This window comes from Anneissia japonica, unplaced genomic scaffold (genome assembly GCF_011630105.1).
Source record: "Anneissia japonica isolate Jap-2015-1 unplaced genomic scaffold, ASM1163010v1 scaffold1511_len2985839_cov193, whole genome shotgun sequence".
In the NCBI taxonomy this organism is placed as follows: Eukaryota; Metazoa; Echinodermata; class Crinoidea; order Comatulida; family Comatulidae; genus Anneissia; species Anneissia japonica.
In genome coordinates this window covers 1,162,535-1,175,029 of record NW_022685291.1, presented here as the reverse complement: position 1 = coordinate 1,175,029, position 12,495 = coordinate 1,162,535, and the positions used below count along the sequence as shown (strand labels likewise).

The window sequence follows — 12,495 nt, the reverse complement described above, 5'->3', positions numbered from 1 at the left end:
TGCGAATTCTAGTAGCTCTTTACTTAATATCAGTTTGTAGCGGAGCCCGGCTGCGAAACATTTTGTTGGCATTAAATTTTAAAACAAGTGTCATGCGAGTCTACTTGTCATATACATTGTTTTAATTTGCTAGTTTTAGGTGTCTTCTACTGGACCATAATGTCGAGGCTCTGTGGAGTGCTGTTTATTAGTAGGAGGGCATCGCGATCCCTTTAGACTGGGAGTCAGGCTTTGCCCCCGAAAGCCCATAGCCGCTACGCTACTGGACGATATACGGTAATAAAGCAATAATGAAACCATATTGTTTATTAAGTTATTTATTTATTTATTTTTTGCTTATATCGGACCTCGTAATGAGATAATGCCCTTTTTATTCTCCTTTTTTATTCTGAGATGCCACTCTTCTTATATGTAAAAAAATAATATATCCTACATACGGAGAATGAAAAGCACAAAATTAATAGCTAAATTTACAAACAATATGGTTGCATATCTAGTGCTTTATTATCTCGTCTCAAATTTCATCTTCAACGGAATCATAAAGGTATTGATTCATTTTTCCAACGTTCGCACCAGTGAGAGTTTTAACACACGCTCAGGTGTCATACATACGTTTGGAAATTATCATTGGTTTTGCGATATTATAGTTATAGTTATTATTATTATTATTATTATTATTATTATTATTATTATTATTATTATTATTATTATTGTGTTGTAGATAATTATAATGATAAAGATAAAAGATGAAGATAATAATGATAAGATGATGATGATGATGATAATGATAATGATGGTAGTAAATGATGATCCCCTATTTAAAACGTTTAAGTTAATGAACTACCGTTTATTCAAACAAATGCCCCAGAGAGTTTATCATTGAGAAGAGTTGGGGTTGAGGGTGGGGAAGGCGTTTAAGGGAGGCGTTCATTCGAGGGGTGTAATGATGGGTACATTCTCAAAAATAAACGCCCCTTAATTTCAATGTTGACGTGGAACTACACATAATTACCGTCAAAATGTGATTGCGTGATCCTAAACTTATTAATACAAACCAGATTATAAAAAATAATTCTACTGGAGTAGAATATTAATAAAATGACTTGAGAATGATATTACTTCCATTAGTTTTGTCTATATAGTCATTTGGTGAGGTGGGGAGTGGGGGTGCATTTATTTGAGGAAAAGAATAGGCCTACGCCCTAGAGCGTTTATTCGAGGGGGAGTTTATTTAAAGTGGGGTGTTTATATGATCTATAAATGACTTTTTATCTTTTAATATTGCTGGGCCTGTTATCCTGCGATGCCACGCCTCTTCATTTCAAAACCCACCTCTTATAGAAATGGTAGATTTATTTATAATTGTATGTATTTTTATTCTTGTGGATTCAATTACTCCGTTCAAGACTGCAAAGTTGTAAACGGGATTTAAATTATAAATGTTTAATGTGCGGCATAACCATTCTATACACTGTAGGCCTACCACCAGATATTAAATAGGACAGTGATAAAGGCCGAAACGAAACGGTGATCTTGTTTGTTGCAATGCGGACGCTGATTGGCTGAGCACACGCGCAATCGTATTGTGAATTAACTAGGCTGCGACGAGTATATAGGAAGTGTATACAAGCAACACAGAAATCGGCAACACACAGAGAGGACGATCAAATTCATGTGGATGTAAACATAGGCCTAGTATTGTTCGTAGTAGCTTCAGCACTATCGTATAATATATCGATATGTTTTCATGAATTTGCGTTTTCTCTACCAGTATGTTACAGACGACAACATCAAGATGGGAAATTACGCCTCTAAAAAATCGACTGTTCACGCTGTTAAGCAATCTACGGATGTTGATCAAGAAATCCGAAGAATTATCTACGCAATGTCTACCGGTAAGTCTGATTAGTAGAACAATCCTACTTGATTGACCTTTAAAAATTGTTAGTATGAACGCGGGGCAGACGTGATAGAACCACAGAATTCCGAGTGTTAATTCGACAATATTCTGAATCCATCGGCCTAGCTATATCGCACTTTACATTATGCCTATCATACAATAACACGACACAACATGCCTGTAACCAAGTCTTTGTGAATGCGAAATTTATCGAGCGTACCCGGAATCTATAGATGCACTCAATAGACTTATACTATAGCGTTATCTTTTATAACTCATTGGCCTCTATTAATTTTATTAGGCTATATTTTTTGTTTGTACCCGGAATCTATGGATGCACTCAATAGGCTTATAGCGTTACTTATCTTTCAACTCATTGGCCTCTATTAATTTTATTAGGCTATACTTTTTGTTTAGGTGCAGTAGTTTAAGCATGACTTGAAGTCGTAATGGTTATGTATTCTTTATATTGTCCAGTACTGTATGTGCCCGCATATAAGAGGGCCTATTTTATATTTTGAGTTTAGGTGCTGTTATGGACAATAGACTGGTTTATCTCCTAAAAGGAGGGCTAAGAAAAAACAATATCATTTAAGTAACATTAATAATATGAGTATGGCCTAAATTGCTGACACTATAGGCCTAGGCCTATATGGGTTTTCTTTATTGTTTAAACTACTGAGACGTCGGTAAATAAAGTCGAGTACTCATTGCCGACGAATCCAACTCCGCTAGACAGCGTCGTACGACGCAACCCGACGATTCGTTGTCGCGTCGGGTCTGTGCGATGGTTTGCGTTTGGGGAAGTCGCGTCGTAGAATATTAAACATGTTGTAATATTTCTCACGATGGATTATTTAAACTTTCCCCGACGATAGATCGCGTCGGGCTGCGTCGTACGACGCTGTCTGAGTTGGCCTTCAGACGACGCGACACCGTCTGCTGATTGTCGGTGGCTCTCTGAACGGATCGTCAGTAAAAACGATCGGTTGCGTGCGCGTCGTGGCGTCGGTTGACGCAGGGACGGAGCCAGGATTTTCAAAGGGGGAGGGGGAGCCGTCTTGCAATGTAGTTCTGGACGTTTTAGGGTTATAAAGTGAAAATTGCAATAGACACATCATAAATAATATTAGTAGACCTAACAATAATTATAATAATAATTCAACAGTGGCGGATCCAGGAATTCGAAAGGAGGTGGCCCATGGAGGGACTTTCACAGATAGAGGGTCCACAATCGTAATTTTGATTCATCATCACCATTTTATATAGGCCTATGTAAAAATAAATCGCCAACAAATTTCTCATGATCATTTATTAAGGGATCTTCAGCAACCCATAGAGATACTAATTAGTATGTGTGATGTTGGCCTATTATAGAACAAACATTGTCTTTGATGTATTTATTTGCTTTACACACTTCAAAGCTGTGAGTCCACAACCACCTTTGAGGAAATAGTACCACTAGATGACTGGAAATTACACTTTTATATAGTAAAATTCATCATCATCACATCACCATTATATAGTCAAAATGAAGCTCCAACAAATTTCTTATGATCTTTTATCAGTGATTTTCGGCAAACATAGAGATCTAGGTAACCCAGGACAACTAGGCCTAACAATAGCTTACTAAGCTTTAACTACAATAATAATTATAATGATTGGCAAACAAAAAATTTAGTTTTAGCACAATTTTCTTCACTTTTAGTAGTAGGCCTATTATTTATATTATTACCGTATTAATTCCCATTGTCACCATCAATATCGTCATTTACAAGCGCTATTGTAAAAACTTGCCGACTGATGTCAGTATTAGTGTTGGTAACCACTACCATTTCTCATCCACTACTGCTCGAAACATTGGAGTCATTTTCGATTCTTCCATGACGCTAGAACAACATTAAACATTATTATTATTATTATTATTAGCATCATTATTGTTATAATACAAACAATATAAATATTAATCGGATGGAAGTTATTCTCTAACTCTGTCATGATAATAAGAAAAAGAGTGTAAGTTACCTTTATTATTAATAGGCCTAATTCTTATTAGGCCCTAATATCATTGGCCACTCTGTGTGTTTTTTGTTTGTTTTTTTTTGTTTTTTTGTTTTTGTTTTGTTTTGTTTTTAATTTGTAAACACATAAAAGTGACACGTCGTCCTCGGAGTTGACTATCTATAGCGTAGTGAGCAAAATGAGTTATAACAAACCATATTCTATTTGTATTTTTAACTTACTGTACGTAAACAATTCATGCTTAATAGGCCTAGGCCTATGTGTTATAATTTTAGTATTATTATGTTAATGTGTGTTGATGTATTATATATTTTTAAAGTAATTCATTCCGGTTAGAAAAAAAGGTAATTCTACTGGAGTAGAACATAAATATAATGTGTTGAGAATGCTATTGCTTCCATTAGTTTTGTTTAGCGTACAGTCATGGGGGGTGGGGGGAGAGTGAGGAGGGACATTTAAGTGCGGCCCTGGACGGGCGTTATTCAAAGCGGGGAGTTTATTCGAAAAAATACTGTAACCCACTCCGCTTTATGTTCGCGATTGCCGACGCCACGACATGCCGTTTTCTGATTGTTAGTGACAATTGTTTTGCCAACAAAAACGATCCGTTTTGTTGGTTGATGGCTGTATAATTTGTTTTTAATTTCAGGGAAATGTCCGATTGTTTTAATCCTACCTTCAAGGGAGACGTAGTTAAATCAAAATTATCAATGAATTTTCTTTTTCTTTAATTTGGTGTACCTCAAGGATCCTGTGTTGGTCCAAAATTATTCTCATTTTTCACTAAGCCTATTGGTGATAATATTATTAGTAGACACGGTGTGCTGGCATTCGCTCTGAACTTGATCCTTTTATATTATATAGGCCTACACCAAAAACTAATTTAACATCTGTCCCCAAAGGCTTTTATGCATTTTCACCTTTTCTCTGGAACCAACCCGTCATGCTCTAACTCTTTCATAATTCAGATTTCTTCTTAAAACTCACCTTTTCCCATAGTTCATTATTATTTGCGGTCCAGGTGGAATCGCCCCAAAAAAGCAGTCTGTGTCCGGTTGCTTTTCACATATACGGCAATACCTTCAATCCTTAACTCTATTATCAGCTACTTCGCTCCACTGTCAATTAATGCATGGATTTACTTCCAGCTTCTATAATCCTGGTAAACTTCCCCGACAATATTCTTCCAGCTACACTTTCAACGTTTTGTTTATACTAGACCTAATTTTCAAGCCACACACACCCACCTCCATCTCCCGACAAATATGTACTGTACACCAACGCTCCTCTCCTCCAACACTACCAGCTCCTATGCGTCCACCCACACTGCTTAAACCTCTGAGCTCTCTCCCGCGACGCTACTTCCAGCAGACCTCCGACACAAAATCCAACCTTCAGTTTAGACACTGTATACCAAACGATCCAGCAGGCCACTTCCTATTATACATTCAACTACTCCAAAACTTCCAAATAAATATTCTTGCCAATAGCTCATACCCTTCAATAGAATTTACAAATTGACATCCTCCTTCGAAAAACTTCAGCCTTCTTTGAAGCTGTTTATATCAATCTATATCTAACAGTTTCCGGTGATTGCTTTAACCGCCCTTTAGTGGGGGCCGCCCCCCCCCCCTTTTGGGAGGTTAAAAAAAAAGAAGAAAAAAAAAAGAAAAAAAGAGAGAAAAAGAAAAAATGATAGCCCAGANGAATGCCTCAAATGTTATGTTCGGGCGTCTAGAACACAAAAATTTCGCGGGGGCATGTCCCGGCCCCCTACGACAGTGTTGTCTCAATCGGCCCAACTTTCGTCCCCCCTTCAGCCCCCTCCACCTTTTGGATATTTCTGGATCCGCCCCTGCACACAAACGTGCACGTGCATGCCTTTAGCACCTTCTTCATCCATCACACTAGCTTTATTATAAACCAATAATTATTAATCAATTACCCAAAATATTTCAACTCGACAACCTGAATTTCAAAACACCAGTAACCGTCTGGCACCATCAAAATGCGATCTTCAACTTAACCCTAGGAAGTAACTGTAACTACCGTAATTTCAAATTGAATTTAGCCGCATTCCCCAAAACAACTCTTCTGATTCAACATTCATTCTCCATCCTTAATCGCGACCTTCAACACAGCCAACAATACTTCCAATACAAAGGCAATCTGCAACACACTCAAAGTATGTGCCACCCCAGCACACCAATCACCTGCACCAGAACCATACCGTGCCTTAAATCCTACCAATATCATATCTCTACTTTTAGCCTTATTTTTTTATCAGAACTGTTTGAAACATGTCTCACACCATCTAACTGCCGGCAACACACCTCCAACTCTAAACTGCAAAATGTATTCTTTACCACCAATGTTATCACTCCATTTTAACCGATTTCAAGTACCATTTCTATAATCAACTGCTGTAGCACTATGCTTATTCTAGAGTAATTTTTGTAATCCAACAACGTCAGGTACATGTTGCTCTAGGCCTATCCTTAATTAACAGGATGATACTAATCGTACAGATTATATTCATCTGATTTTATCTCGTGTGAAGTAATACTATAGTCTCTAATTAATAAGGTGGCACTACAAGCTCCTGTATACAAGTTCGTATAATAAACTGGCTAGCATGTCAACTTCGTTTCAACTTATTACTTTATTGCTAACCTTTGGCTCTTTATATAATATTTATACATGAAAAACGATGTTTAGCACTGAAAACAGAAGTCAAAATAGTAGCTTAGGGGCAAAATCCATTATGGGAAGAAATCACGTCAAATTATTCATGGAAGACGTTTCGTGAGTGCTCCGTATCTAGTGCTTCGTATTTATTTAACGTCATTATTTTTAATCTTTGCAGACTTGTCCATATGTTCCTCAACTATAATGAACAGTGTTCATTTACCAAAGGAAGAAATATGTCTGCCAATTCAAAGCATGTGGAAAACTACACAGTCTGCTGCGCATGGTGGCTTCACAGTAACACAGACATCAGACCAACCTGCAACCGTTACCATCATCGCAGGTCAGAAGCAGTTTTTATGCAACAGAGGTCTATTAGTGTCGAACAGCGATTATTTTAAGACCATCTTTGAAACAGACATGCAGGAGAAGCATACAGGTCATGTAAACCTAGATACAATCGACGCAGAAAGTTTCGAGATAATTTACAACTTTATGAGCTTAGGTTACACAAAATTCAAGAGCGAGCAACTGTATTCAGTAATGTACGCTGTCGAGTACCTGTTGATTGATCGACTAGCGAATGCATTGATTGATGCCGTGTCCACTCGAGTTGTCAGGAGGGACGTCACGGAATCCGTTGACTTATTTCTTGCTGCAGACACGTTTCACTCTTTTCAGAAATTGCGGCAGCAAGCATTCACTAAGTTATGTTGGGATTTCACCAGATTGATTGAAAGTGAAGAGTTGTATCACCTTCCGAGGGAGGTGCTCCAGGAGTTGGTGTCATCTCCGAGACTGAATGTAAGCAGCGAACTGGACATCTTCACAGCAATCATCATGTGGACAGACCATGAGCCAGCTACCAGACGGTCATTTCTCAACGGTCTTCTGCAACACGTCAGACTACCTCTAATCAACATTGGTGATAGAGTGAAAATTATTAAGCCGATTTTGTCGCGGTTTGAAATTTCTCTAGACGCACTGGAATCGGACGGCATTTATGAAGCACAAGTTGATAAATGCGCGGTTGCCATGAGGCGCAAACCAGACCACTTATCGACGCTGATGAAACCTAGAATTAGAATGGGAACAGAACGTATACTTCTCGCCGCCAAAATTTGCGCAGTTAATCCAAATATAAGATATTCGTCAGTAAAGTGGTTTCTTGTCGACCCACGCGCAGGAATGGCAGATGATGGCTTGTTTCTTACCGATTTTAAGGAACTAGAAAACATGCAGTCTTTAGACACAATCAGTGTTGTTGGAGACGGTAAAGTTATCTACACGCGTGATTATAAGTCTGCACCTCATATTCACGTAATAAACTTAGAAACTCGAGAAAGGAGCACAATTCCTTGCCCTCATCCGCGCACTAGTTCGCGTGAAGCGTCTTTGAAGGGTATATCTAAAAGCAGCAAGAAAAATAACGAAGTGTTATTGTTAGGTTTACTAGATAACTGCTTATTCGCTCTTGTTATTGAAAAACTTTTTGGAAAATCATTAACTTTGTACTCCTGTAACCTTGAAACAAAAGAATGGCAATTTAGAAGTATCCTGTCTACGACGCATTGCTTTGATGAGCCTAGTGGTATTTTTTACGGAGGACTGCTGTATATTTTTACGTATATTACGAAAGACAGACGCGTGGCAGGCCCAGTGAACCATTTCGAGGTACACGCTTTTGACCCACGGACTGACGTGTGTTCGATGCGTTCCTACCCAGAACCCCTCAAACCCTTGACTGTGGTAGGAATGGCCGATCGGTGGATTTACCTCGTGCCGACCTTTGGTCATGATTGCGTTTACCGTTACAATACGGTGAATTGGGACGTATCAAAAGTGACTGATTCTATGCCGTGTGACCACGAAGGTATTAATGACATCACTCGTGCAATATTTGTAATTGAATGCCGTTTGCTCTGCGCGTTTATCGAAGCTGGACATGAGCGAATGAATTTATGTGCTTACTTATTAGTGAATGAACATTGGACCGAAATTCTCCAAATGCCTCTTAATATTGGTATAACGATTCCAGACAACTGCAAGAAATTGGTTGAAGTCCAACTTAAGGGATTTTGTATATAGAAAATTTGATGTAGGCCTAGGCCTTTTATAATATAATTATCTATATTTATATAATGTTCATAAAAATGGCTGTAACGTACAAAATAGACCTAGAGAACCATGTTAACCTATATCAAAATACGTACTACCGTATATAATAATGTAATAAATATATATTTATGTAGGTTTATTGAATTTCGAGTGACTGGTGTTCCTCTACTAGGCCTATTTATATAAATTGTAATTTCATAATCTATTATATAAGTAAAATGTAATACACTTCCATGAGCCTCTGCATTTTGATAGCAAATCAATCCGCCTCGTCAGTCGGAGAGAAAAAAAAAAAGGTTCCGTACATAATATGTGAATATACGTTTTTACGAGCGAATAGTGTCGAAACCCTTTACCGCAAAACCATTACCTAGACACATATTATGTTGGGATTGCTTACACGCTACGGGTGTTACCATAATTTATACGGATTGTACTGAATGAATGCTTTTATCAATCCACTTAAACTAGTCTTCCAATTTACATGAGAGACCGACCTCAGTTGAATACGAAAAGCGTCTAACTGCGCCGCTCGTGAAACTCGTCATCTAAAATGCCAAATGTTGACGTACACTAATACGTGTTAGGTGCATCATGAAACAGTCATCCAAACTTGTTTAATGTAATGCGCTTTGGCGTTCGTTTCCGCTATTTTACAAGCTTTAGACAATAAATTTGGTGACTAAATACAGTAAAATAGTAGAAATGCTAATTTATGATTCAGATTTTCTATTACTTGATCAGGTATCTCCATGAATACGCTTAACATTGCTTTTATTAACCTGATATAATAGTGCATTGTCTATATGTTGCAAACAGTGTTCCATCTGTGCAGTAAAAGCAATGTTAGAAGAACAACATAATGGTCTAGGCCTATAGATGAGTTGTTGTTTAATAGCAACCTATATCCATTTAAAATTACCTTTTCAATAATGTATACCTGATTTAATTCCTGCCAGGTCTACATAAGTAAGACATATCCGAAATTTAATTGAACAGTATTGCAGGCATTTGATGAAAATGCCGAATTATAGGCCTAATTTGATGTGGATTACAATGCTACTTTATATTATGGCAGGCCAATATAATAATTTGTTCATAAATTCTATATACATTATGACGGTATGCATAATATGCAGTGATACCGTAGTGAGGATGGTAATAATAATAAACACCGTACTGCACAAAATGACGATTGGCTCTCTCCATTCTATGTACCCCACATCATAGTAGCTCTATATATACTTGTATAAGAGACAGATATAATATACAACTTCAAGGGATCAGTGACAAAATGAAAACCAGAGATTACGTTTTAGTGGGAACATAAACAATTTATGTCTCCTGCGACCTCAAGAAAAGTAGCAGGACTTTCTGAAAGTACACGTCCTGATGTTGACAGGGCTAAGGGCCGGTGAATCGTTTGCATATAAAATTCATGTTCTAATATATGCCAACCTTGTCACTTTAATTTATTAATGTCTCTCTTCTTCAATCATTTATTTTGAATCGGCGCATTATTAAATGTTTGATTATGTAATTATTTTGTTGGGGAAAGCGTGCTCAACTGTATACGTTTTCATAATACTGAGGTGCGTATTGTCTTTATTATTCCCCTAAAGCTCTGTCCAGACTATCAAACAACTGTATATTATCATGATGTGACGTCATCATGACCATATTTAGGCATGTCACATGTTTTTGTTCAAATAGCATTTGATAATCTGGACAGGGCTTCAGGCCATGTTTGAACCACTGTATCATTACTTTGTCATGTGCAGGTTTGCGCATATTTTCAATAAGATGCATTGTTAATTTCCTCCTCATTTAATCCGCAATTTTAATGAGATAGTCTGAGAATTTTATACATAACACAATGATATATCCATTTACCTACCTATAAAATACTTTTCCCGCTTCATACTTAATCCTATTTGGGTTTTTTTTTTTTGCAAATCTTCAATTCGGGTCACGTGCTGTTGAATAGGTATGTTGTGTGAAATTTGATTTTAACGTTTTCGATGACGTAAGGTTTACAAGAAGTGCTGTATCGAATAAAACATAACGAGAAGGATCAAATTCATAATTATATCACGATGTTAAAATGATATTTTAAATGAAATGAATTGATAACGGCAACAAACACCAGATAAATGTGATGCTGTACGCCGTTGTAATAATATTTATATTAAAATGGTAACATTGCGAGTTAGATATTTTATTTTGGTTTATAATATTTTAAATGTGATGATGATAATGATAATGAAGAATAGGAGAATGATGGTGGTGATGATGATGAGCAGGATAGGGATTATAATAATAATGGTGATGAATAGGACGACGATGATGATGATGAGGATGATGATGATGAAATTGAATTTAATCAAATTCAATATAGGGCTGTATTGATAGATTTATTGGTTAATATTTGACCTTTATTATATTATTATTATTGTTATTATTGATATTATTATATTTATTATTATTACTACTACTACTAATTATTTTTGAAAGTTGTGGCAAAAGAGAAAGAAATCCCTGAAAGCTGATGCGTAACGGAAAAGTAAACTTACATGCGAAATTGCTACGGTGTATCAGTTGACAGAGTATATGATGAATATCATAAGAAAATTCATCTTGCATGCGTATATGGTTAACATTTTCCTGTTAGCAGATTCGAAATAATGCGAATAATGGTTTTCTGTGGATCAGATTAGTTTTCTGTAGATTAAATCAGCTTGTTTAACATTGCGAATCACGCTTTCACAAAATCACTTTATATCAGCTCGAATTATGCATTCCTTGAACAGAAATATACTTAGCATTTGGAAATGTTACCATTTCTTCTTCAAATTTCCTGGTGACGTCATCATTATTATAAGGTCATGTGGCTCTGGAATTCGACTAAAATGTTCAGCTCTAATTCCAAATAAAGCTTTCGATCGTATAACTGAGGGAATGGTATTTTGAAGTGGGCCCATATATGATGTGCAATTGTAAAAAAAAAAAAAAACCTTTTTTTGCAGACGATAATTTTAGTAAAATCTAAAGCGTGAGTAAGAAAGTATTTCGGCAATAATATCTCAGCCTATGAATCAGTGGCGTAGCCAATGCGCGGGGGGCAGAGGGGAGCCAGGTCCCCAGATTTTGGCCTCCCTCTCGCTGCCCCCCCCCCCCCCCCCCGCCTGAGGTGGCTAATGAGGTTCACTGACATTTCTACATGTCGATGATTGCTAGAATTCAGCTCAACCAGTTCGTAGTTTTGACTTGCAAAACACGGGCGATTTCCATTCCATCGAGAAATATTCCACCGAGAAATGTTAGCTTCGCTGTTCTTCTAAAATCACTCAAGCGTCACACACGCGTGGCAATTAGTTTTAGTTTACAGCACAGTAGGCCTATACATATTGGCAATCACAGGCATTTATACAAACTCACAGTATTCTCTACACACTTTCTTCGTCATGGTTTAAAATGTTCTGTATAATGAATACACTGCTATAAAACAATATGATGTTCATTTTTATTTCTTTAATTCCATACAAATTTCACTTGATTTATACATTATTATTTGAGAGCAAACGGGCTGGTGAGGTCGCGTAAGATACCGTAGCCATTTATATAGCCATATTGTAATATTTTTCCAGCTTCGCCCCTGGGCCCTTCGCAGCCCCCTGACCCCAGCATTTGTTTCCTCGCTTCGATCAGAACACTTCCCCCCACCCCATAATACCACGGACCTACACTTCCCCCTGTCTCTTATACAC

At 37.2% G+C, this 12,495-nt stretch overlaps 1 protein-coding gene across 1 annotated transcript; it reads left to right on the top strand.

The window, feature by feature from the left end:
* The first annotated feature begins 1,611 nt into the window (after positions 1-1,611).
* Positions 1,612-10,942, top strand: LOC117110251. The gene is made up of 2 exons (XM_033252888.1): positions 1,612-1,895; positions 6,789-10,942. Exons 1-2 carry the CDS (start codon positions 1,748-1,750, stop codon positions 8,696-8,698), a joined length of 2,058 nt encoding a protein of 685 aa, XP_033108779.1. The 5' UTR covers positions 1,612-1,747; the 3' UTR covers positions 8,699-10,942.
* Positions 10,943-12,495: the final 1,553 nt, after the last annotated feature.

What these genes read in the sequence shown, in the direction of transcription:
- LOC117110251 (XM_033252888.1), top strand. Translation starts at nt 1,748, where the DNA reads ATGAATTTGCGTTTTCTCTACCAGTATGTTACAGACGACAACATCAAG. An exon ending in TATCTACGCAATGTCTACCG is followed by an intron (nt 1,896 to 6,788) that starts GTAAGTCTGATT and finishes TAATCTTTGCAG; the next exon opens with ACTTGTCCATATGTTCCTCA.